This window comes from Coregonus clupeaformis, unplaced genomic scaffold (genome assembly GCF_020615455.1).
Source record: "Coregonus clupeaformis isolate EN_2021a unplaced genomic scaffold, ASM2061545v1 scaf2281, whole genome shotgun sequence".
NCBI lineage: Eukaryota > Metazoa > Chordata > Actinopteri > Salmoniformes > Salmonidae > Coregonus > Coregonus clupeaformis.
In genome coordinates this window covers 37,262-61,219 of record NW_025535735.1, presented here as the reverse complement: position 1 = coordinate 61,219, position 23,958 = coordinate 37,262, and the positions used below count along the sequence as shown (strand labels likewise).

At 45.4% G+C, this 23,958-nt stretch overlaps 1 protein-coding gene across 1 annotated transcript in view; it reads right to left on the bottom strand.

The window, feature by feature from the left end:
* The window catches only part of LOC123488413 (serine hydroxymethyltransferase, cytosolic-like), a gene marked incomplete at its 3' end in the record, with an annotated part of 35,945 nt that extends 19,628 nt beyond the window's left edge, over positions 1-16,317 (bottom strand). The window contains exons 1-3 of the mRNA XM_045219330.1: positions 16,283-16,317; positions 4,352-4,469; positions 685-830 (exon numbers count right to left, since the gene is read on the bottom strand). Of these exons, the coding sequence (XP_045075265.1) occupies positions 685-830; positions 4,352-4,450 (245 nt within the window). The remainder of the gene's footprint in view (positions 1-684; positions 831-4,351; positions 4,470-16,282) is intronic.
* Positions 16,318-23,958: the final 7,641 nt, after the last annotated feature.

The window sequence follows — 23,958 nt, the reverse complement described above, 5'->3', positions numbered from 1 at the left end:
AGTACACACCAGTATTCCACAGTACACACCAGTATTCCTCTGAGTATTCCACAGTACACACCAGTATTCCTCTGAGTATTCCACAGTACACACCAGTATTCCTCTGAGTATTCCACAGTACACACCAGTATTCCTCTGAGTATTCCACAGTACACACCAGTATTCCTCTGAGTATTCCACAGTACACACCAGTATTCCTCTGAGTATTCGAAGTTAGCTGCTTAGCGATTTCGACGCATGCCTCGGCGCTCCGTTATCAAACGGAAGTTTATCTCACATCATTGAGAAAAGCAAACAAGTGCTCAGCATATGTGGGAACTCCTTCAAGACTGTTGGAAAAGCATTCCTCACGAAACTGGTTGAGAGAATGCCAAGAGTGTGCAAAGCTGTCATCAAGGCAAAGGGGTGGCTACTTTGAAGAATCTAAAATATAAAATATATTTAGATTTGTTTAACACTTTCTTGGTTGCTACATGATTCCATATGTGTTATTTCATAGTTTTGATGTCTTCACTATTATTCTACACTGTAGAAAACCCTGGAATGAGTAGGTGTGTCCAAACTTTTGACTGGTCCTGTATGTATTGTTTATTTATTTATTTGTAAACGTATACAGGGCTCTCTTGTAAAAGCGTTGTAACTCAATGTGACTCCCTGTTGAGATAGCGGGTAATAAAACCCTACCTCTGTCCAGGGTACCCCTCAGAGTACTTATTGTTCATGCAGGACCCCAGGGCTTCCAGAACGGCTCTAGAGGTGAAGTTCTCTGACGCTATCAGCTCCAGGCCAAACGTCTGGCGATGCTTCTCTCGCTTTATGATGGAGAACACCTACATACACACACACACAAACACACACACCTCTCTCTTTATGATGGAGAACACCTACACACACACACCTCTCTCTTTATGATGGAGAACACCTACACACCTACACACACACACACACACACACACAACACACAACCTCACACCTCTCTCTTTATGATGGAGAACACATAACACACACTAATGTGTGTATAATAACCATCATATTGAAGTACATTTGGAGTCACCCGACGATATGTTGTGTGGTCCTCCCAGGTACGACTTGGGGAAACAATGCAGTTTATTTAGGCTACAGATGAAAATAAGTTATGATGAGCTTCACAGGATGGTGAAAATGCCACGGTGATGAGAGCTTACATTTACATTTTAGTCATTGACTTACAGTTAGTGAGTGCATACATTATTTATATTTTTCATACTGGCCCCCCATGGGAATCGAACCCACAACTGAGCTACATCCCCTGCCGGCCATTCCCTCCCCTACCCTGGACGACGCTGGGCCAATTGCGCGCCGCCCCATGGGTCTCCCGGTCTCGGCCGGCTACGACAGAGCCTGGATTCGAACCAGGATCTCTAGTGGCACAGCTAGCACTGCGATGCAGCGCCTTAGACCACTGCACCACTCGGGAGACCACAGCTTGATGCTCCTTTCCAATAAATATCCAGGGTATTATTCTGGTGCCGTGATGATCGATGCTGGACTGCCGTTTGACAAATTAAAATATTATTCGCTCTAATCCATAATAATCTCATCATGTAGACTAGCGTACGGGATTATTATGGATTAGAGCGTACCAGCATGTATCTGCCAGCTGTTGGCTATAGCGCAAGACCAGAGTTGGCACATTTGCTATTTAAAGGCCAAGCACCATTTGTTCCCCTTAAATCATGTCACAAATCAACTTTTACCAACTGAATGTAGACACAAATAATACTTTTTTGTTTTTGAACAAAATCAGAAATATTTTATATATTTAAAAAAATATGCAAATCAGGTGATGTCATTAAATATTTGAATATTGCGCAAATACATTTTTCTGGACAATGGATGAAGTCAGCCTAAATATTTTGATTTCATTTTGTTAAAAAAAAAAACACTCCAGGACCGGATTTGTCCAGAACAAGATTGTGGATAACATCGTGTGTATCTAGAATAAAACATTTTTACAACAATTCCCTCTTAGCAAGTCTGGAGAATATACACTACATGACCAACAGTATGTGGACACCTGCTCGTCCAACATCTCATTCCTAAATCATGGGCATTAATATGGAGTTGGTCCCCCCTTTGCTGCTATAACAGCCTCCACTCTTCTGGGAAGGCTTTCCACTAGATGTTGGAACATTGCTGCGGGGACTTGCTTCCATTCAGCCACAAGATCATTAGTGAGGTCGGACACTGATGTTGGGCGATTAGGCCTGGCTTGCAGTCGGCGTTCCAATTCATCCCAAAGGTGTTCGATGGGGGTTGAGGTCAGGGCTCTGTGCAGGCCAGTCAAGTTTTTCCACACCGATCTCGACAAACCATTTCTGTATGGACCTCGCTGTGTGCACAGGGGCATTGTCATGCTGAAACAGGAAAGGGCCTTCACCAAACTGTTGCCACAAAGTTGGAAGAACAGAATACTCTAGAATGTCATTGTATGCTGTAGCATTAAGATTTCCCCTTCACTGGAACTAAGGGGCCTAGCCCGAACCATGAAAAACAGCCCCAGACCAGTATTCCTCCTCCACCAAACTTTACAGTTGGCACTATGCATTCGGGCAGGTAGCGTTCTCCTGGCATCCGCAAAACACAGATTCGTCCATCAGACTGCCAGATGGTGAAGTGTAATTCATCACTCCAGAGAACGCGTTTCCACTGAATCCAATGGCGGCGAGCTTTACACCACTCCAGCTGACGCTTGGCATTGCGCATGGTGATCTTAGGCTTGTGTGCAGCTGCTCGGCCAAACCCATTTCATGAAGCTACCGACGAACAGTTATTGTGCTGACGTTGCTTCCAGAGGCAGTTTATTAGGTACCGGGTCGGACCCCCCCCTTTGCCTCCAGAACAACCTGAATTCTTCGGGCCATTGATTCTACAAGGTGTTCGGAAAACATTCCACAGGGATGTTGTTCCATGCTGACGCAACGGCATCACACAGGTGCTGCAGATTGAACGGTGGTACATTCATCACGCTGCCAACAGCCCGTTCCATCTCATCCCAAAGATACTCTATTGGTCAGCAACACTGTTCAGATACCTGCTGAGCAACGATTGAACGCCACAGTGTATCAAGAGACCTAACGTGTGGAAAACATTCCCCTCACCATTACACCACCAGCCTGTACCGTTGACACCAGGTCCATGGACCCATAATGCTTACGCCAAATCCTGACTCTGCCATCAGAGTTGTCCAGTGTTGGTGATCGCTTGCAACACTTGTTTTTAGCTGATCGGAGTGGAACCCGACTGTTTGTGGCTCCGCCTGTTATCTTGGACGATTCTTGACATTCTCCTTCGACCTCTCTCGTCAACAATGCTGTTTTCTCCCACAGGACTGTGGGCCGCTGACTGGATGGTTTTTTTGTTTGTCGCACCATTCTCGGTAAACCCTAGACGCTGTCCTTGCGTGAAAAGCCCAGGAGGGCGGCCGTTTCTGGAGGTACTGGATCCGGAAACGCCTGGCGCCGACGATCACGCCACGCTCAGTAACTGAATCCCTCGATGGCCGTCTGTCTGTGCTTTATATAGCAAGTCATGTGACTCACTGTCCGTAGGAGCGAACCATTCCATGTTCATGAACGGGGGGGGTGTACCTCAAACTGGCCAATGACTGAATGTCAATTTTAAAATGGTTAAAATTCATTCTTCATGGACGGTAGTAGCATAAATTAAAGAAAATATACATTTGTCAAATTTTTGAAAATGTTTACTTTTTTGAAAATACTAAAAATGGACCAAAATACCAACAAATCTCAACATTGAAAAGGTAATTGAAAGGTAATGTCAGCCTGTGGCGCCTTGACGCAATAGTTTTGATGACAGAACTATTTGTAGAGTTGAAAATGCAATGAAAACACATTGAACTTTAGATTTTTATTCGGTACATGAAAACTTAAAAGCGAAAAAAGGTACATTTTGTGGTCACTATGTCGTCACCCACTGATTTTTTTATCAGCAACAAGTCCGTTTGGTGGAAACACCGTTGGTGGGAAAATGTACATATTTTCTTCATGAGGATTTTAGAATATGTAAACCTGGCTACACACACACACACACACACACACAAATACCCTTATTTAACACTCACACTCAGGCCAGGAATCAATCAGATCCCTGTCAACAATGCTCCATTTGAAAGGTGATTTCCAACTGAGCTTACATAAGTGTTTATACTGTGAATGCGGTCTCCGCGAACATTGCCTTTAAAAATACGCATTGTCGACAAAGGGCGATCGGTTCAATCCCGGCCTCACACACACACACACACACACCCCTTCTCCGCCCCCTCTCCCCCCCCTCCCCCCGTGTTTCGTACCTCAGAGTCGTTGGAGCGGAGTGGCTCCAGCATCATCTTGTTGTGAGACTCCCACATGTCCTTGCTGACATGGTGACTGGTATCATCGCTATGAGACATGATGGTGACTGGTACTGATCTACACACAGACAGAAGGTCAGAGAGTCAGTTAAACTATGGCAGACAGAGACAGTTAAACTATGGCAGACAGAGACAGTCAGTTAAACTATGGCAGACAGAGACAGTTAAACTATGGCAGACAGAGACAGTCAGTTAAACTATGACAGACAGAGACACAGACAGTCAGTTAAACTATGGCAGACAGACACAGTTAAACTATGGCAGACAGAGACAGTCAGTTAAACTATGGCAGACAGAGTCAGTTAAACTATGGCAGACAGAGACAGTTAAACTATGGCAGACAGAGACAGTCAGTTAAACTATGGTAGACAGAGACACAGACAGTCAGTTAAACTATGGCAGACAGAGACAGTCAGTTAAACTATGACAGACAGAGACACAGACAGTCAGTTAAACTATGGCAGACAGAGACAGTCAGTTAAACTATGGCAGACAGAGACACAGACAGTCAGTTAAACTATGGCAGGCAGAGACAGTCAGTTAAACTATGGCAGACAGAGACAGTCAGTTAAACTATGGCAGACAGAGACACAGACAGTCAGTTAAACTATGGCAGGCAGAGACAGTCAGTTAAACTATGGCAGGCAGAGACAGTCAGTTAAACTATGGCAGACAGAGACAGTCAGTTAAACTATGGCAGACAGAGTCAGTCAGTTAAACTATGGCAGACAGAGACAGTCAGTTAAACTATGGCAGACACAGACAGTCAGTTAAACTATGGCAGACAGAGACAGTTAAACTATGGCAGACAGAGTCAGTTAAACTATGGCAGACAGAGACAGTCAGTTAAACTATGGCAGACAGAGACAGTCAGTTAAACTATGGCAGACACAGACAGTCAGTTAAACTATGGCAGACAGAGTCAGTCAGTTAAAATATGGCAGACAGACAGACAGTCAGTTAAACTATGGCAGACAGAGACAGTCAGTTAAACTATGGCAGACAGAGACAGTCAGTTAAACTATGGCAGACAGAGACAGTCAGTTAAACTATGGCAGACAGAGTCAGTTAAACTATGGCAGACAGAGACAGTCAGTTAAACTATGGCAGACAGAGTCAGTTAAACTATGGCAGACAGAGACAGTCAGTTAAACTATGGCAGACAGAGTCAGTCAGTTAAACTATGGCAGACACAGACAGTCAGTTAAACTATGGCAGACAGAGTCAGTCAGTTAAACTATGGCAGACAGAGACAGTCAGTTAAACTATGGCAGACAGAGACAGTTAAACTATGGCAGACAGAGACAGTCAGTTAAACTATGGCAGACAGAGACACAGACAGTCAGTTAAACTATGGCAGACAGAGACAGTCAGTTAAACTATGGCAGACAGAGACAGTTAAACTATGGCAGACAGAGACAGTTAAACTATGGCAGACAGAGACAGTTAAACTATGGCAGACAGAGACAGTCAGTTAAACTATGGCAGACAGAGTCAGTCAGTTAAACTATGGCAGACACAGACAGTCAGTTAAACTATGGCAGACAGAGTCAGTCAGTTAAACTATGGCAGACAGAGACAGTCAGTTAAACTATGGCAGACAGAGACAGTTAAACTATGGCAGACAGAGACAGTCAGTTAAACTATGGCAGACAGAGACACAGACAGTCAGTTAAACTATGGCAGACAGAGACAGTCAGTTAAACTATGACAGACAGAGACACAGACAGTCAGTTAAACTATGGCAGACAGAGACAGTCAGTTAAACTATGGCAGACAGAGACACAGACAGTCAGTTAAACTATGGCAGGCAGAGACAGTCAGTTAAACTATGGCAGACAGAGTCAGTCAGTTAAACTATGGCAGACAGAGACAGTCAGTTAAACTATGGCAGACAGAGACACAGACAGTCAGTTAAACTATGGCAGACAGAGACAGTCAGTTAAACTATGACAGACAGAGACACAGACAGTCAGTTAAACTATGGCAGACAGAGACAGTCAGTTAAACTATGGCAGACAGAGACACAGACAGTCAGTTAAACTATGGCAGACAGAGACAGTCAGTTAAACTATGGCAGACACAGACAGTCAGTTAAACTATGGCAGACAGAGACAGTCAGTTAAACTATGGCAGACAGAGTCAGTCAGTTAAACTATGGCAGACAGAGACAGTCAGTTAAACTATGGCAGACAGAGACAGTCAGTTAAACTATGGCAGACAGAGACACAGACAGTCAGTTAAACCATGACAGACAGAGACACAGACAGTCAGTTAAACCATGACAGACAGAGACACAGACAGTCAGTTAAACTATGGCAGACAGAGACAGTCAGTTAAACTATGGCAGACAGAGACAGTCAGTTAAACTATGGCAGACAGAGACACAGACAGTCAGTTAAACTATGGCAGGCAGAGACAGTCAGTTAAACTATGGCAGACAGAGTCAGTCACTTAAACTATGGCAGACAGAGACAGTCAGTTAAACTATGGCAGACAGAGACAGTCAGTTACACTATGGCAGACAGAGACACAGACAGTCAGTTAAACTATGGCAGACAGAGACAGTCAGTTAAACTATGGCAGACAGAGTCAGTCACTTAAACTATGGCAGACAGAGACAGTCAGTTAAACTATGGCAGACAGAGACAGTCAGTTAAACTATGGCAGACAGAGACAGTCAGTTAAACTATGGCAGACAGAGTCAGTCAGTTAAACTATGGCAGACAGAGACAGTCAGTTAAACTATGGCAGACAGAGACACAGACAGTCAGTTAAACTATGGCAGGCAGAGACAGTCAGTTAAACTATGGCAGACACAGACAGTCAGTTAAACTATGGCAGACAGAGTCAGTTAAACTACTAGTTAACTATGGCGACGAGTCAGTCAGTTAAACTATGGCAGACAGAGACAGTCAGTTAAACTATGGCAGACAGAGACAGTCAGTTAAACTATGGCAGACAGAGACAGTCAGTTAAACTATGGCAGACAGAGACAGTCAGTCAGTTAAACTATGGCAGACAGAGACAGTCAGTTAAACCATGACAGACAGAGACACAGACAGTCAGTTAAACTATGGCAGACAGAGACAGTCAGTTAAACTATGGCAGACAGAGACAGTCAGTTAAACTATGGCAGACAGACAGAGTCAGTTAAACTATGCCAGACAGAGACAGTCAGTTAAACTATGGCAGACAGAGACACAGACAGTCAGTTAAACTATGGCAGACAGAGACAGAGACAGTCAGTTAAACTACGGCAGACAGAGACAGTCAGTTAAACTATGGCAGACAGAGACAGTCAGTTAAACTATGGCAGACAGAGACAGTCAGTTAAACTATTCCAAATAAGATTCAAGAGTATCTATCGTCATCACCTCTAAATATCAGTTGTTGGGAATATTTAGGAAGGGTATCTGGTGTGCATACCATATCACTGGACCAGCCATGTTTAAACCAACAGGGTTATATATATATATATATATATAACAGCCATGTTTAACCAACAGGGTTATATATATATATATATATATATATATATTTATATATCTCACAGTGGTGCAGGCATACGTGTCACTCCTGTCCGTCCATCCCATCCCATCCCAGCCCTGCCTCCCCTCCCCTCCCCTGTCCACTCCTGTCCGTCCATCCCAGCCCTGCCTCCCCTCCCCTGTCCACTCCTGTCCGTCCATCCCAGCCCTGCCTCCCCTCCCCTCCCCTGTCCACTCCTGTCCGTCCATCCCAGCCCTGCCTCCCCTCCCCTGTCCACTCCTGTCCGTCCATCCCAGCCCTGCCTCCCTCCCCTCCCCTGTCCACTCCTGTCCCTCCATCCCAGCCCTGCCTCCCCTCCCCTCCCCTGTCCACTCCTGTCCGTCCATCCCAGCCCTGCCTCCCTCCCCCTGTCCACTCCTGTCCGTCCATCCCAGCCCTGCCTCCCTCCCCTGTCCACTCCTGTCCGTCCATCCCAGCCCTGCCTCCCCTCCCCTCCCCTGTCCACTCCTGTCCCTCCATCCCAGCCCTGCCTCCCTCCCTCCCCCCTGTCCACTCCTGTCCGTCCATCCCAGCCCTGCCTCCCCTCCCCTGTCCACTCCTGTCCGTCCATCCCAGCCCTGCCTCCCCTCCTGTCCACTCCTGTCCGTCCATCCCTGCCTCCCCTCCCCTGTCCACTCCTGTCCGTCCATCCCAGCCCTGCCTCCCCTCCCCTCCCCTGTCCACTCCTGTCCGTCCATCCCAGCCCTGCCTCCCTCCCCTCCCCTGTCCACTCCTGTCCGTCCATCCCAGCCCTGCCTCCCCTCCCCTCCCCTGTCCACTCCTGTCCGTCCATCCCAGCCCTGCCTCCCCCCCTGTCCACTCCTGTCCGTCCATCCCAGCCCTGCCTCCCCTCCCCTGTCCACTCCTGTCCGTCCATCCCAGCCCTGCCTCCCCTCCCCTGTCCACTCCTGTCCGTCCATCCCAGCCTCCCCTCCCCTGTCCACTCCTGTCCGTCCATCCCTGCCCCCCCTCCCCTCCCCTGTCCACTCCTGTCCGTCCATCCCAGCCCTGCCTCCCCTCCCCTGTCCACTCCTGTCCGTCCATCCCTGCCTCCCCTCCCCTCCCCTGTCCACTCCTGTCCGTCCATCCCAGCCCTGCCTCCCTCCCCTGTCCACTCCTGTCCGTCCATCCCAGCCCTGCCTCCCCTCCCTCCCCTGTCCACTCCTGTCCGTCCATCCCAGCCCTGCCTCCCCTCCCCTGTCCACTCCTGTCCGTCCATCCCAGCCCTGCCTCCCTCCCCTGTCCACTCCTGTCCGTCCATCCCAGCCCTGCCTCCCCTCCCTGTCCACTCCTGTCCGTCCATCCCAGCCCTGCCTCCCTCCCCTTCCACTCCCTGTCCGTCCATCCCAGCCCTGCCTCCCCTCCCCTGTCCACTCCTGTCCGTCCATCCCAGCCTCCCCTCCCTGTCCACTCCTGTCCGTCCATCCCTGCCTCCCCTCCCCTGTCCACTCCTGTCCGTCCATCCCAGCCCTGCCTCCCCCTCCTCCCCTGTCCACTCCTGTCCGTCCATCCCAGCCCTGCCTCCCTCCCCTGTCCACTCCTGTCCGTCCATCCCAGCCCTGCCTCCCCTCCCCTCCCCTGTCCACTCCTGTCCGTCCATCCCAGCCCTGCCTCCCCTCCCTCCCTGTCCACTCCTGTCCGTCCATCCCAGCCCTGCCTCCCCTCCCTGTCCACTCCTGTCCGTCCATCCCAGCCCTGCCTCCCCTCCCCTGTCCACTCCTGTCCGTCCATCCCAGCCCTGCCTCCCCTCCCTGTCCACTCCTGTCCGTCCATCCCAGCCTCCCCCCTCCCTGTCCACTCCTGTCCGTCCATCCCTGCCTCCCCTCCTCCCCTGTCCACTCCTGTCCGTCCATCCCAGCCCTGCCTCCCCTCCCTGTCCACTCCTGTCCGTCCATCCCAGCCCTGCCTCCCCCTCCCTGTCCACTCCTGTCCGTCCATCCCAGCCCTGCCTCCCCTCCCCTCCCCTCCCTGTCCGTCCATCCCAGCCCTGCCTCCCCTCCCCTGTCCACTCCTGTCCGTCCATCCCAGCCTCCCCCTCCCCTGTCCACTCCTGTCCGTCCATCCCTGCCTCCCCTCCCCTGTCCACTCCTGTCCGTCCATCCCAGCCCTGCCTCCCCTCCCCTCCCCTGTCCACTCCTGTCCGTCCATCCCAGCCCTGCCTCCCCTCCCTCCCCTGTCCACTCCTGTCCGTCCATCCCAGCCCTGCCTCCCTCCCCTGTCCATGGTTGACCTCCTGACCCCCAGACCCGATGAAACTACGGCAGTGAGTAAATCAAATCTCTACCCTCTGTTCTATTGGCGGAATGTACCATTTTAAATATATATATATATATATTTTTACAAGGTAAGCTGACAATCAAATCAAACTGCCGTTTGACAAATATCGCCGTAGTCAATCCATAATAATCTCATCATGTAGACTAGCCTGCCCACACTGTATCTGAGCGCTGTTGGCTGGAGCGCACGTGCCAAGACCAGAGGAGGAACGTCTGCTATTTAACTCAACAGTTTGTGACACAACTAAAAACAAATGCCATGGAAACACATTGAACTTTAGATTTGTTTTTTGGTACATGAAAACTTACACGAAACATCACAGTGCACACAATACGTCATCCCACACTGACTTTTATCCACAAAAAAGTCCGTTTGGTGGAAACACCACTGGTGGGAAAATGGGCATCTTTCCTTCATGTGGATGTTTGAATATTGCCATGAAAATCTGGTCGCCAATTGGATGGAAACCTAGCTAGTTATTACTCGTTTTACTTTCCTATTTTCTTTCTCTCTGCGTTGTTGGGAACGGCCCGTAAGCATTTCTCTGTTTGTCCACACTCTGGTCAATAAAGAGCTCCAGTCCGGTCCGGTCCGGTTAACGTTTGACCACAGGTACTTTGATAAGAGCTCAGCCAAGACACTGGTCAACTAAAACCATCCAGTTACACAGACACAGCTAACCAGGCTTCATGACAACAATTACTCATTAACTAGCTAGATAACTAGACAAATAGCAGATCGATGGAACTGCTGTGTCGTGTGTTTACCATGACATTATCTACATCAGCAAACCTAAATGGCACACTAGTCCTACATTGACCAAAACCCTATGGCCCTGGTGAAAGTAATGCACCATTTCTATTTTTAATTAACCTTTATTTAACTAGGCAAATCAGTTAAGAACAAATTCTTATTTACAATGACGGCCTACCAAAAGGCAAAAGGCATCCTGCTGGGGGACGGGGCTGGGATTAAAACTACAAATGTAGGACAAAACACAACACTACATAAAGAGAGACACCACAACACCACTACATAAAGAGAGACGCCACAACACCACTACATAAAGAGAGCGCCACAACACCACTACATAAAGAGAGACGCCACAACACCACTACATAAAGAGAGACGCCACAACCCCACTACATAAAGAGAGACGCCACAACACCACTACATAAAGAGAGACGCCACAACACCACTACATAAAGAGAGCCGCCACAACACCACTACATAAAGAGAGACGCCACAACACCACTACATAAGAGAGACGCCACAACACCACTACATAAAGAGAGACGCCACAACACCACTACATAAAGAGAGACGCCACAACACCACTACATAAAGAGAGACGCCACAACACCACTACATAAAGAGAGACGCCACAACACCACTACATAAAGAGAGACGCCACAACACTACATAAAGAGAGACACCACACCACTACATAAAGAGACACCACAACACCACTACATAAAGAGAGACGCCACAACACTACATAAAGAGAGACGCCACAACACCTACATAAGAGACGCCACAACACCACTACATAAAGAGAGACGCCACAACACCACTACATAAAGAGAGACGCCACAACACCACTACATAAAGAGAGACGCCACAACACCACTACATAAAGAGAGACGCCACAACACCACTACATAAAGAGAGACGCCACAACACCACTACATAAAGAGAGACGCCACAACACCACTACATAAAGAGAGACGCCACAACACTACATAAAGAGAGACGCCACAACACCACTACATAAAGAGAGACGCCACAACACCACTACATAAAGAGAGACGCCACAACACCACTACATAAAGAGAGACGCCACAACACCACTACATAAAGAGAGACGCCACAACACCACTACATAAAGAGAGACACCACACCACTACATAAAGAGACGCCACACCACTACATAAAGAGACGCCACAACACCACTACATAAAGAGAGACGCCACAACACCACTACATAAAGAGAGACGCCACAACACCACTACATAAAGAGAGACGCCACAACACCACTACATAAAGAGAGACGCCACAACACCACTACATAAAGAGAGACGCCACAACACCACTACATAAAGAGAGACGCCACAACACCACTACATAAAGAGAGACGCCACAACACCACTACATAAAGAGAGACGCCACAACACCACTACATAAAGAGAGACGCCACAACACCACTACATAAAGAGAGACGCCACAACACTACATAAAGAGAGACGCCACAACACTACATAAAGAGAGACGCCACAACACTACATAAAGAGAGACGCCACAACACTACATAAAGAGAGACGCCACAACACTACATAAAGAGAGACGCCACAACACTACATAAAGAGAGACGCCACAACACTACATAAAGAGAGAGACCACAACACTACATAAAGAGAGACGCCACAACACTACATAAAGAGACACCACAACACTACATAAAGAGAGACACCACAACACTACATAAAGAGAGACACCACAACACTACATAAAGAGAGACACCACAACACTACATAAAGAGAGACACCACAACACTACATAAAGAGAGACACCACAACACTACATAAAGAGAGAACACAGCATGGTAGCAACACAACATGACGACACAGCATGGTAGCAACACAGCATGACAACACAGCATGGTAGCAACAACATGGTAGCAACACAGCATAGCAACAACATGGTAGCAACACAACATGACAACACAGCATAGCAACAACATGGTAGCAACACAACATGACAACACAGCATGGTAGCAACACAACATGACAACACAGCATAGCAACAACATGGTAGCAACACAACATGACAACACAGCATAGCAACAACATGGTAGCAACACAACATGACAACACAGCATGGTAGCAACACAACATGACAACACATCATGGTAGCAACACAACATGACAACACAGCATAGCAACAACATGGTAGCAGCACAACATGACAACACAGCATAGCAACAACATGGTAGCAACACAACATGACAACACAGCATAGCAACAACATGGTAGCAACACAGCATGACAACACAGCATAGCAACAACATGGTAGCAACACAACATGGTAGCAACACAGCATAGCAACAACATGGTAGCAACACAACATGACAACACAGCATGGTAGCAACACAACATGACAACACAGCATAGCAACAACATGGTAGCAACACAACATGACAACACAGCATAGCAACAACATGGTAGCAACACAACATGACAACACAGCATGGTAGCAACACAACATGACAACACATCATGGTAGCAACACAACATGACAACACAGCATAGCAACAACATGGTAGCAACACAACATGACAACACAGCATGGTAGCAACACAACATGACAACACATCATGGTAGCAACACAACATGACAACACAGCATGGTAGCAACACAACATGACAACACATCATGGTAGCAACACAACATGACAACACATCATGGTAGCAACACAACATGACAACACAGCATAGCAACAACATGGTAGCAACACAACATGACAACACAGCATGGTAGCAACACAACATGACAACACAGCATAGCAAGAACATGGTAGCAGCACAACATGACAACACAGCATAGCAACAACATGGTAGCAACACAACATGACAACACAGCATGGTAGCAACACAACATGACAACACAGCATAGCAACAACATGGTAGCAACACAACATGACAACACAGCATAGCAACAACATGGTAGCAGCACAACATGACAACACAGCATGGTAGCAACACAACATGACAACACATCATGGTAGCAACACAACATGACAACACAGCATAGCAACAACATGGTAGCAACACAACATGACAACACAGCATAGCAACAACATGGTAGCAACACAACATGACAACACAGCATGGTAGCAACACAACATGACAACACAGCATAGCAACAACATGGTAGCAACACAACATGACAACACAACATGACAACACAGCATGGTAGCAACACAACATAACAACAGCATGGTAGCAACACAACATGGTAGCAACACAACAAGATAGCAACACCACATGACAACAGCATGGTAGCAACACAACATGGTAGCAACACCACATGACAACAGCATGGTAGCAACACAACATGGTAGCAGCACAAGACATGGTACAAACATTATTGGGCACAGACAACAGCACAAAGGGCAAGAAGGTAGAGACAACAATAATTCACGCGAAGGAGCCACAACTGTCAGTAAGCGTGTCCATGATTGAGTCTTTGAATGAAGAGATGGAGACAGTGCTTTCGGAAAGTATTCAGACCCCTTCACTTTTTCCACATTTTGTTACGTTACAGCCTTATTCTAAAATTGATTAAATTGTTTTTTCTCTCATCAATCTACACACACACAATACCCTGTAATGACAAAGCAAAAGGTTTTTATACATTTTCGCAAATGTATTACAAATAAAAAAACTGAAATATCACATTTACATAAGTATTCAGACCCTTTACTCTGTACTTTGTTGAAGCACCTTTGGCAGCGATTACAGCCTCGAGTCTTCTTGGGTATGACGCTACAAGCTTGGCACAGCTGTATTTGGGGAGTTTCTCCCATTCTTCTCTGCGGATCCTCTCAAGCTCTGTCAGGTTGGATGGGGAGCGCCTCCACCAGATCTGTGCCTCGACATGATCCGGTCTTGGAGATCAATGGACAATTCCGTCGACCTCATGGCTTTGGTTTATGCTCAGTTTTTTTATTTTAAATACATTTGCTAAAAATTCTAAAAGCCTGCTTTGCTTTGTCATTATGGGGTATTGATGTGTAGATTGGATGAGGGGAAAAAACTATTTAATCCATTTTAGAATAAGGCTGAAATGCAACAAAAATGTGGGAAAAAAAGTCAAGGGGTCTGAATACTTTACAAATGCACTATAAAAAAAAACAGTCCAGTTTGAGTGTTTTTTTGCAGCTCGTTCCAGTCGCTAGCTGCAGCGAACTGAAAAGAGGAGCGACCCAGGGATGTGTGCGCGCTTTGGGGACCTTTACCAGAATGTGACTGTCAGAACAGGTGTTGTATGTATGGAGGATGAGGGCTGCAGTAGGTATCTCAGATAGCGGGGGAGTGAGGCCTAAGAGGGTTTTTAATAAATAAACTATATTGGGAATAGGGTGCAACCCCTGTCACTGGCTCGATGATGCAACAGCAGCCAGCCACGGTCAGCTAACTAGCTAGCTAAAGTTAACCATTCTGTGTTTTGGCGTGTTAAAAGGGTTAGGATCCGTGTTATGCGGGGTCCTTGGGACGTCCCCTACCACCAATTGAAGTTGAAATTGTTTATGGTTAAGGCAAAGATTTGTATAACTAAATCTCATTGTTCTATCTGTAGTTAAGTTACGGGTTTTGTAGTTGTCTCCCGAGTGGCGCAGTGGTCTAAGGCACTGCATCGCTGTGCCACTAGAGATCCTGGTTCTGGTAGCCGGCCGCGACCGGGAGACCCATGGGGCGGCGCACAAGTCGTCCAGGGTAGGGTAGGGAATGGCCGGCAGGGGATGTAGCTCAGTTGGTAGAGCATGGCGTTTGCAACACCAGGGTTGTGGGTTCGATTCCCACGGGGGGCCAGTATGAAAAAATATATATAATAATAATGTATGCACTCACTTAACTGTAAATCGCTCTGGATAAGAGCGTCTGCTAAATGACTAAAATGTAAAACGGGTTTAGGGTGTGGACGTCCCAAGGATCCCAGATAGCGCTGACCGTAAAGTTAGCTAGCTTGCAGACTTAGCTGTCTTGGTCATGTGCACTTGGTCTTGTGACACGCGGTCTTGCTGTTTCACTACATTTAGGGTATTTCGAGCGAACTTGAGTAAATACAAAAAAAACGTTGAATTAATGCACAGTTAAAAATTTGACTTTCACATATTCGAGGAAAAGTTACAAGTTCAACATTGCAAAAGAGGCAAACCCAAAACCGCACGCTAGTCAAATATGGCTAGCTATTTTATTTGTGAATAGTGTACAAAATGCATATATATAACAAGGGTAGCTAGCTAGCTAACGTCAACTAAATAGTTAGTTAGCTGGGTACCCACCGGGTCGCTCCGCTATGCAGCTGTCGCCGTTGTAATCTGACGTTTGGTGAACGACGGACAAAGACGTCACTTCAGGTTACTAGGAAGGCAAAGTCCGCGAAATTTACAACCAATCAGTGTACAGAGGGCGTAGTTCCCCCCGCCCCCCTTTCTCGCTGTTAGCCAATAAAAACACATAACAGAAAAATCTGACGCGATCAATGAAACTGATTGACAGTGATCAAAACACCCAGGGATTAAATATTACCTTACTGTACAATATATATTGATTAAAGTGCGAATAAATAGTTGAATTCAACAATACTGTGGTATAATAACGTGCTCTTACTGTACAATTTATTGATTAAAGGTGTAGGCCGTCATTGTAAATAAGAAATGTGTTCTTAACTGACTTGCCTAGTTAAATAAACGGAAAATAGTTGTACTATGAAATAGACATACTACATTATGATACAACATGGTACATTCAGAACAGCATTTAAATTGTTATAGGTGATATGATAGATGTTGTAGTACCTTAGGTCCCACCCTGTCAAAGACAGACAGTCGTAACAGACCAATAGGATCAGTTATAGCACCTTAGGTCCCACCCTGTCAAAGACAGACAGTCGTAACAGACCTATACATTTACATTTTAGTCATTTAGCAGACGCTCTTATCCAGAGCGACTTACAGTTAGTGAGTGCATACATTATTTTAATTTTCATACTGGCCCCCCGTGGGAATTGAACCCGCAACCCTGGCGTTGCAAACGCCATGCTCTACCAACTGAGCTACATCCCTGCCGGCCATTCCCTCCCCTACCCTGGACGACGCTGGGCCAATTGTGCGCCGCCCCCCATGGGGTCTCCAGGTCACGGCCGGCTACGACAGAGCCAGGATCTCTAGTGGCACAGCTAGCACTGCGATGCAGTGCCTTAGACCACTGCGCCACTCGGGAGACTATATATAGATGTCCTAGCCTACCTCTTTCAGGTAATACGTTCAATGCAGTGTTAGCCTTATATTTAGCTAATTAATGATTGGTTTATGCATAATAAGCTTCTAATTTATAGCCTCTGTCTCTTGCGCAATACGCACGCGCACCTGTGCTCCGTTGGCCTTTCTCCTTAAGAAACGCTCCTTAGCTCTTGGAGTCAGCATGCAGGAAAAGCTATGACTGGAATAGCTTGCTGGGCATTATATATTTTTGTAGCGTTTCTTACACCAATAGACTGTTGGAAGAAGGGACGCGAGCTGTTGTTTGCTGAATGTTAAATGCAGCAGACCAATAGAACTCACGGGGTAGTTTGAAAGAAGAGCGAACGCGTGATGGCGGGTAGACTATAGCAGTTAGTTATTCAGACCCAGAACTATTTCATCTCCGTGAAGAGAAGCGAAAGCCTTCTGCATCTAATTCTAGTCCTATATTATTCAAGGATGACATTAGAATGATGAAGATAAGGACAACTAAACGTATTTCATTTTAACTGTTGAAAGCGAGGAAGCAACACTAGAGAGAGAGAGAAAGTATTATGAAAAGGTATATTATATGCGTCAGCCTACTAATTATACAAATAGGCCCTATTATATTTCAAAATTAAAATCTAGTTCTCTAGCCTATACTTGTAACTTTTGTAGGCCTCGTGTGCTGCACCAGAATCACATGTTCTCTCCCTGCTTTATCATGGTTTGAACGAGGGGCGTAATTCCAGTCCATATACAGTCCATATAATACAATACAGTACAGTAATACAGTATAATACAATACAGTGCAGTAATACAGTATAATACAATACAGTACAGAAATACAGTATAATACAATACAGTACAGTAATACAGTATAATACAATACAGTACAGCAATACAGTATAATACAATACAGTACAGTAATACAGTATAATACAATACAGTACAGTAATACAGTATAATATAATACAGTACAGGAATACAGTATAATACAATACAGTACAGGAATACAGTATAATACAATACAGTACAGTAATACAGTTTAATACAATACAGTACAGCAATACAGTATAATACAATACAGTACAGCAATACAGTATAATAGAATACAGTACAGGAATACAGTATAATAGAATACAGTACAGGAATACAGTATAATACAATACAGTACAGTAATACAGTATAATACAATACAGTACAGTAATACAGTATAATAGAATACAGTACAGGAATACAGTATAATACAATACAGTACAGGAATACAGTATAATACAATACAGTACAGTAATACAGTATAATACAATACAGTACAGCAATACAGTATAATACAATACAGTACAGCAATACAGTATAATACAATACAGTACAGAAATACAGTATAATACAATACAGTACAGTAATACAGTATAATAAAATACAGTACAGTAATACAGTATAATACAATATAGTACAGGAATACAGTTTAATACAATACAGTACAGTAATACAGTATACTACAATACAGTACAGAAATACAGTATAATACAATACAGTACAGTAATACAATATAATAAAATACAGTACAGTAATACAGTATAATACAATACAGTACAGTAATACAGTATAATACAATACAGTACAGGAATACAGTATAATACAATACAGTACAGGAATACAGTATAATACAATACAGTACAGTAATACAGTATAATACAATACAGTACAGGAATACAGTATAATACAATACAGTACAGGAATACAGTATAATACAATACAGTACAGTAATACAGTATAATTCAATACAGTACAGTAATACAGTATAATATAATACAGTACAGTAATACAGTATAATACAATACAGTACAGTAATACAGTATAATACAATACAGTTATACAGTATAATACAATACAGTACAGCAATACAGTATAATACAATACAGTACAGTAATACAGTATAATACAATACAGTACAGTAATACAGTTCACACTCTAAAAGATTAGCCTACTGGAGCTAGTTTAATTTATTTACCTTTATATAGCTAGCTACATCTATGGGTTTTTATATAGCTAGCTACATCTATGGGCTTTATATAGCTAGCTACATCTATGGGCTTTATATAGCCAGCTACATCTATGGGCTTTATATAGCTAGCTACATCTATGGGCTTTAGATAGCTAGCTACATCTATGGGCTTTATATAGCCAGCTACATCTATGGGCTTTTATATAGCTAGCAACATCTATGGGCTTTATATAGCTAGCTACATCTATGGGCTTTATATAGCTAGCTACATCTATGGGCTTTATATAGCTAGCTACATCTATGGGCTTTATATAGCCAGCTACATCTATGGGCTTCATATAGCTAGCTACATCTATGGGCTTTTATATAGCTAGCAACATCTATGGGCTTTATATAGCTAGCTACATCTATGGGCTTTATATAGCTAGCTACATCTATGGGCTTTATATATCTAGCTACATCTATGGGCTTTATATAGCTAGCTACATCTATGGGCTTTATATAGCTAGCTACATCTATGGGCTTTTATATAGTTAGCTACATCTATGGGCTTTTATGTTTTTCTGTTGTGCGTAATGTGCAGTTGCCTATTTCGTATAAATCAAATCAAATTGTATTAGTCACATGCGTCGATTACAACACGTGTAGACCTTACAGTGAAATGCTTACTTACAAGCCCTTAACCATCAATGCAGTTTTAAGAAAAATAAGTGTTAAGTAAAAAATAGATAAGTGTGGGGGGAATGCAAATAGTCCGGGTAACCATTTGATTAACTGTTCAGGAGTCTTATGGCTTGGGGGTAGAAGCTGTTAAGAAGCCTTTTGGACCTACACTTGGCACTCCGGTACCGCTTGCCGTGCGGTAGCAGAGAAAACAGTCTATGACTAAGTTGGCTGGAGTCTTTGACAATTTTTAGGGCCTTCCTCTGACACCGCCTGGTATAGAGGTCCTGGATGGCAGGAAGCTTGGCCCCAGTGATGTACTGGGCCGTACGCACTACACTCTGTAGTTCCTTGAGGTCGGAGGCCGAGCAGTTGCCATACCAGGCGGTGATGCAACCAGTCAGGATGCTCTCGATGGTGCAACTGTAGAACTTTTTGAGGATCTGAGGACCCATGCCAAATCTTTTCAGTCTCCTGAGGGGAATAGGCTTTGTCGTGCCCTCTTCACGACTGTCTTGGTGTGTTTGGACCATGATAGTTCGTTGGTGATGTGGACACCAAGGAACTTGAAGCTCTCAACCTGTTCCACTACAGCCCCGTCGATGAGAATGGGGGCGTGCTCAGTCCTCTTTTTTTTCCCGTTGAGGGAGAGGTTGTTATCCTGGCACCACACGGCCAGGTCTCTGACCTCCTCCCTATAGGCTGTCTCATCGTTGTCTGTGATCAGGCCTACCACTGTTGTGTCGTCAGCAAACTTAATGATGGTGTTGGAGTCGTGCCTGGCCATGCAGTCATGGGTGAACAGGGAGTACAGGAGGGGACTGAGCACGCACCCCTGAGGGGCCCCCGTGTTGAGGATCAGTGTGGCAGATGTGTTGTTACCTACCCTTACCACCTGGGGGTGGCCCGTCAGGAAGTCCAGGATCCAGTTGCAGAGGGAGGTGTTTAGTCCCAGGATCCTTAGCTTAGTGATGAGCTTTGAGGGCACTATGATGTTTAATGCTGAGCTGTAGTCAATGAATTATCATACTATCCAGGTCTGTGCCCAAACAGTTTGAGCTTCTACTTCTGAAAATCCACCTTTCCAGAAATAAATCTCTCACTGTTGCCGCTTGCTACAGACCCCCCTCAGCCCCCAGCTGTGCCCTGGACACCATATGTGAATTGATTGCCCCCCATCTATCCTCAGAGTTCGTACTGCTTGGTGACCTAAATTGGGATATGCTTAACACCCCGGCCATCCTACAATCTAAACTAGATGCCCTCAATCTCACACAAATTATCAACTAACCTACCAGGTACAACCCTAAATCCGTAAACATGGGTACCCTCATAGATATCATCCTGACTAACTTACCCTCTAAATACACCTCCGCTGTCTTCAACCAGGATCTCAGCGATCACTGCCTTATTGCCTGCGTCCGTAACGGGTCCGCGGTCAACGACCACCCCTCATCACTGTCAAACGCTCCCAAAAACACTTCAGCGAGCAGGCCTTCCTAATTGACCTGGCCCAGGTATCCTGGATGGATATAGATCTCATTCCGTCAGTAGAGGATGCCTGGTTGTTCTTCAAAGTAATTTCCTCTCAATCTTAAATAGACATGCCCCTTTCAAAAATACAGAACTAAGAACCGATATAGCCCCTGGTTCTCCTCAGACTTGACTGCCCTTGACCAGCACAAAAACATCCTGTGGCGTACTGCATTAGCATCAAATAGCCCCCGCGATATGCAACTTTTCAGGGAAGTTAGGAACCAATATATACAAGCAGTTAGGAAAGCAAAGGCTAACTTTTTCAAACAGAAATTTGCATCCTGTAGTACTAACTCCAAAAAGTTTTGGGACACTGTAAAGTCCATGGAAAATAAGAGCACTTCCTCCCAGCTGCCCACTGCACTGAGGCTAGGAAACACTATCACCACCGATAAATCTACAATAATCGAAATTTCAACAAGCATTTTGCTACGGCTGGCCATGCTTTCCACCTGGCTACCACTACCCCGGCCACCAGCTCTGCACCCTCCGCTGCAACTTGCCCTTGCCCCCGCGCTTCTCCTTCACACAAATCCAGACAGCTGATGTTCTAAAAGAGCTGCAAAATCTGGACCCCTTCAAATCATCTTGTCTAGACAATCTGGACCCTTTCTTTCTAAAACTAGCCGCGAAATTGTCGCAACCCCTATTACTAGCCTGTTCAACCTCTCTTTCGTAACGTCTGAGATCCCCAGAGATTGGAAAGCTGCCGCGGTCATCCCCCTCTTCAAAGGGGGTGACACTCCTAGATCCAAACTGTTACAGACCCATATCCATCCTGCCCTGCCTTTCAAAAGTTTTTGAAAGCCAAGTCAACAAACAGATCACCGACCATTTCGAATCCCACCGTACCTTCTCCGCTATGCAATCCGGTTTCCGAGCTGGTCATGGGTGCACTTCAGCCACGCTCAAGGTCCTCAAACGATATTATAACCGCGATCGATAATAGACAGTACTGTGCAGCCGTTTTCATTGACCTGGCCAAGGCTTTCGACTCTGTCAACCACCGCATTCCTATTGGCAGACTAAATAGCCTTGGTTTCTCAAATGACTGCCTCGCCTGGTTCACCAACTACTTCTTAGATAGAGTTCAATGTGTCAAATCGGAGGGCTTGTTGTCTGGACCTATGGCAGTCTCTATGGGGGTGCCACAGGGTTCAATTCTTGGGCCGACTCTTTTCTCTGTGTATATCAATGACGTCGCTCTTGCTGCTGGTGACTCTCAGATCCACCTCTCACGAGACGACACCATTTTGTATACATCTGGCCCTTCATTGGACACTGTGTTAACAAACCTCCAAACGAGCTTCAACTCCATACAACACTCCTTCAGTAGCCTCCAACTGCTCTTAAACACTAGTAAAACTAAATGCATGCTCTTCAACCGAACGCTGCTTGCACCCGCCCACCCGACTAGAATCACTACTCTGACGGGTCTGACCTAGAGTATGTGGACAACTACAAATATCTAGGTGTCTGGTTAGACTGTAAACTCTCCTTCCAGACTCACATTAAGAATCTCCAATCCAAAGTTAAATCTAGAATCGGTTTCCTATTTCGCAACAAAGCCTCCTTCACTCATGCTGCCAAACATGCCCTCGTAAAACTGACTATCCTACCGATCCTTGACTTCGGCGATGTCATTTACAAAATAGCCTCCAACACCCTACTCAGCAAATTGGATGTAGTCTATCACAGTGCCATCCGTTTTGTCTCCAAAGCCCCATATACTACCCACCACTGTGACCTGTACGCTCTTGTTGGCTGGTCCTCACTACATATTCGTCGCCAAACCCATTGGCTCCAGGCCATCTATAAATCACTGCTAGGCAAATCCCCGCCTTATCTTAGCTCATTGGTCACCATAGCAACACCCACTCGTAGTCTGCGCTCCAGCGGGTATATCTCACTGGTCATCCCCAAAGCCAACACCTCCTTTGGCCGCAATTCCTTCCAGTTCTCTGCTGCCAATGACTGGAACGAATTGCAAAAATCTCTGAAGCTGGAGACTCTTATCTCCCTCACTAACTTTAAGCATCAGTTGTCAGAACACCTTACCGATCACTGCACCTGTACACAGCCCATCTGAAATTAGCCCGCCCAACTACCTCATCCCTATATTGTTATTTATTTTGCTAATTTGTACCCCAGTATCTCTATTTGCACATCATCTCTTGCACATCTATCATTCCAGTGTTAATACTAATTGTAATTATTTTGCACTATAGCCTATTTTATTGCCTTACCTCCATAACTTGCTAAATTTGCACACACTGTATATTATATGTATTTCTGTTGTATTTTTGACTTTGTTTTGTTTTACCCCATATGTAACTCTGTATTGTTGTTTTTTATCGCACTGCTTTGCTTTATCTTGGCCAGGTCGCAGTTGTAAATGAGAACTTGTTCTCAACTGGTTTACCTGGTTAAATAAAGGTGAAAAAAAAAAAAAAAAATAGCATTCTCACGTAGGTGTTCCTCTTGTCCAGGTGGGAAAGGGCAGTGTGGAGTGCAATAGAGATTGCAT